The sequence below is a fragment of the Mizuhopecten yessoensis genome, unplaced genomic scaffold (assembly GCF_002113885.1).
Source record: "Mizuhopecten yessoensis strain PY_sf001 unplaced genomic scaffold, ASM211388v2 hete_36001386, whole genome shotgun sequence".
Classification (NCBI taxonomy): Eukaryota; Metazoa; Mollusca; class Bivalvia; order Pectinida; family Pectinidae; genus Mizuhopecten; species Mizuhopecten yessoensis.
Genome location: NW_018482263.1, coordinates 1 through 1,725, shown reverse-complemented (window position 1 = coordinate 1,725; position 1,725 = coordinate 1). Strand labels below are relative to the sequence as shown.

Below are 1,725 nucleotides of genomic sequence, written 5' to 3'. Positions count from 1 at the left end.
TACTGCAGGGGGGAACTTTGTGCGTTTCTTTTTTTGTTCAGTATAGTTTGTGTACCACTGACAACAACATGTACACGTGGAAAGATGACAACATGAATCTGTAGAGCTTAGAGATCGCCTTCTTCAGCTCAAGCATAGCATTTTAGATTGGGCTGCTGCCTAATACATTTGACAAAACCAAAGACTTTAGTCCTTGTTAAAAATGTCTTTACTTTTAGGAAAACTATGCAATGCGAACACAGGGTTTTCATCGCACATAGTTGTTTGGTATTATTAGTTGTTTATGCTAATGAAAAACTTGTCAATGCTGGAGGGGAAGTTATTTTTCTCAACTCTTGTTTCATTTTCTATTTGCATTAAGTTATGATTTGTTGTAAAATAACATTGTATTTGTAGGTTTTGTACTCTTCATTTTACCCTTAAATCCACAACCATTTACCTCACCTACAATAGCACCCGATATCTATGATAGTGCTTTACATCGTCTACAATAGCACCCGATATCTATGGTAGTGCTTTACCTCGTCTACAATAGCAACTGATATCTATGGTAGTGCTTTACCTCGTCTACAATAGCACCTGATATGGTAGTGCTTTACATCGTCTACAATAACACCCGATATCTATGATAGTGCTTTACATCGTCTACAATAACACCTGATATGATAGTGCTTTACCTCATCATCCAGATGACATGCTTCCAAGTCAATACACTTGAACTGCACCCTCCGGAGGACCTCCTCGAGACTTTCACAGTGACGAATGTCAAGTTTTTCAGCTGAAAATGATAAAAACAAAGTTTGTCTTACCTTTTAAATGATAAACTCAAAACTCCTACATGTAAATGTTGAATGACGGCTCTAACTGAATGTGTTCTATAGGATATGTTAAATGTTGATGCCAGGTACCTCTTTACAGGCCTGGTTCTTAATTTCATGTACCAAGTTTCAAAATTCTGTAGCTAAGACAGCCTAATTACAATATACATACCCTTGAGACTAAGGAGCTCATGTCTCTCTCCTGTATTTTGAATACCCTGAAAATCACAAACAAACCATGTATGAATACTTATACATTTATCACTCACAGTGAATGATGCAAATAATTTATTCACAGCAACATATTCTTCCTTTCTAATCTTGTCCTGAACTTTTCAGCATAACCAATATCACTATTTCTACTGTCACACTGGCACAAGAATTTGAACCTGGGACATTTGCTGAAGTATGCATTGAAATCAAATGGTATGAAGAGAAATGTCCTGTCAACATATCAGTGACAAGCAATAACAAACCTGATGTGAATTAACCAACGTGGCACTTATTGCCTCAAATCAGTGATTCCAGCTATATATTTATATAATTTCTTGCTTGTGAAAGTCATGTATGCAAAGTTTCTAAATCAACAGAACGAAAGTTGAAAATGTTTCTGATTATTTATCTTACCTGCAGCTGATTCAAAACTTTACTCAAAGGTCGAACATTATTTTGCTCACATCCATTTCTGTAAGCAGTTATCAAATCTGTGTTGTTCCAGACCTCAGCTAAAAAGATAAAATTCAGTTCTTTGGTAGTTTTTACTTTTATTTGATGTATTAAGCAGGTTTCCTCCAACACAAGTGACAGCGCAAGTAAAATATAAGCTGAAATTAGAAGCATACGGAACATTTTGTAATCTGTATCACGATAAAAACATGTGGACCATTTTCAGGAATTTCTATTCAAT

At 35.5% G+C, this 1,725-nt stretch overlaps 1 protein-coding gene across 1 annotated transcript; it reads right to left on the bottom strand.

Moving 5' to 3' along the window:
• Positions 1-677: 677 nt before the first annotated feature.
• On the bottom strand, positions 678-1,675 carry LOC110444078 (protein phosphatase 1 regulatory subunit 37-like; the record flags this gene model as incomplete). Its single annotated transcript, XM_021488498.1, has 3 exons — positions 678-778; positions 991-1,036; positions 1,446-1,675. Coding segments are annotated over 3 exons (377 nt in total), but the record flags the coding sequence as incomplete, so codon positions are not given.
• Between the last annotated feature and the right edge of the window lie 50 nt (positions 1,676-1,725).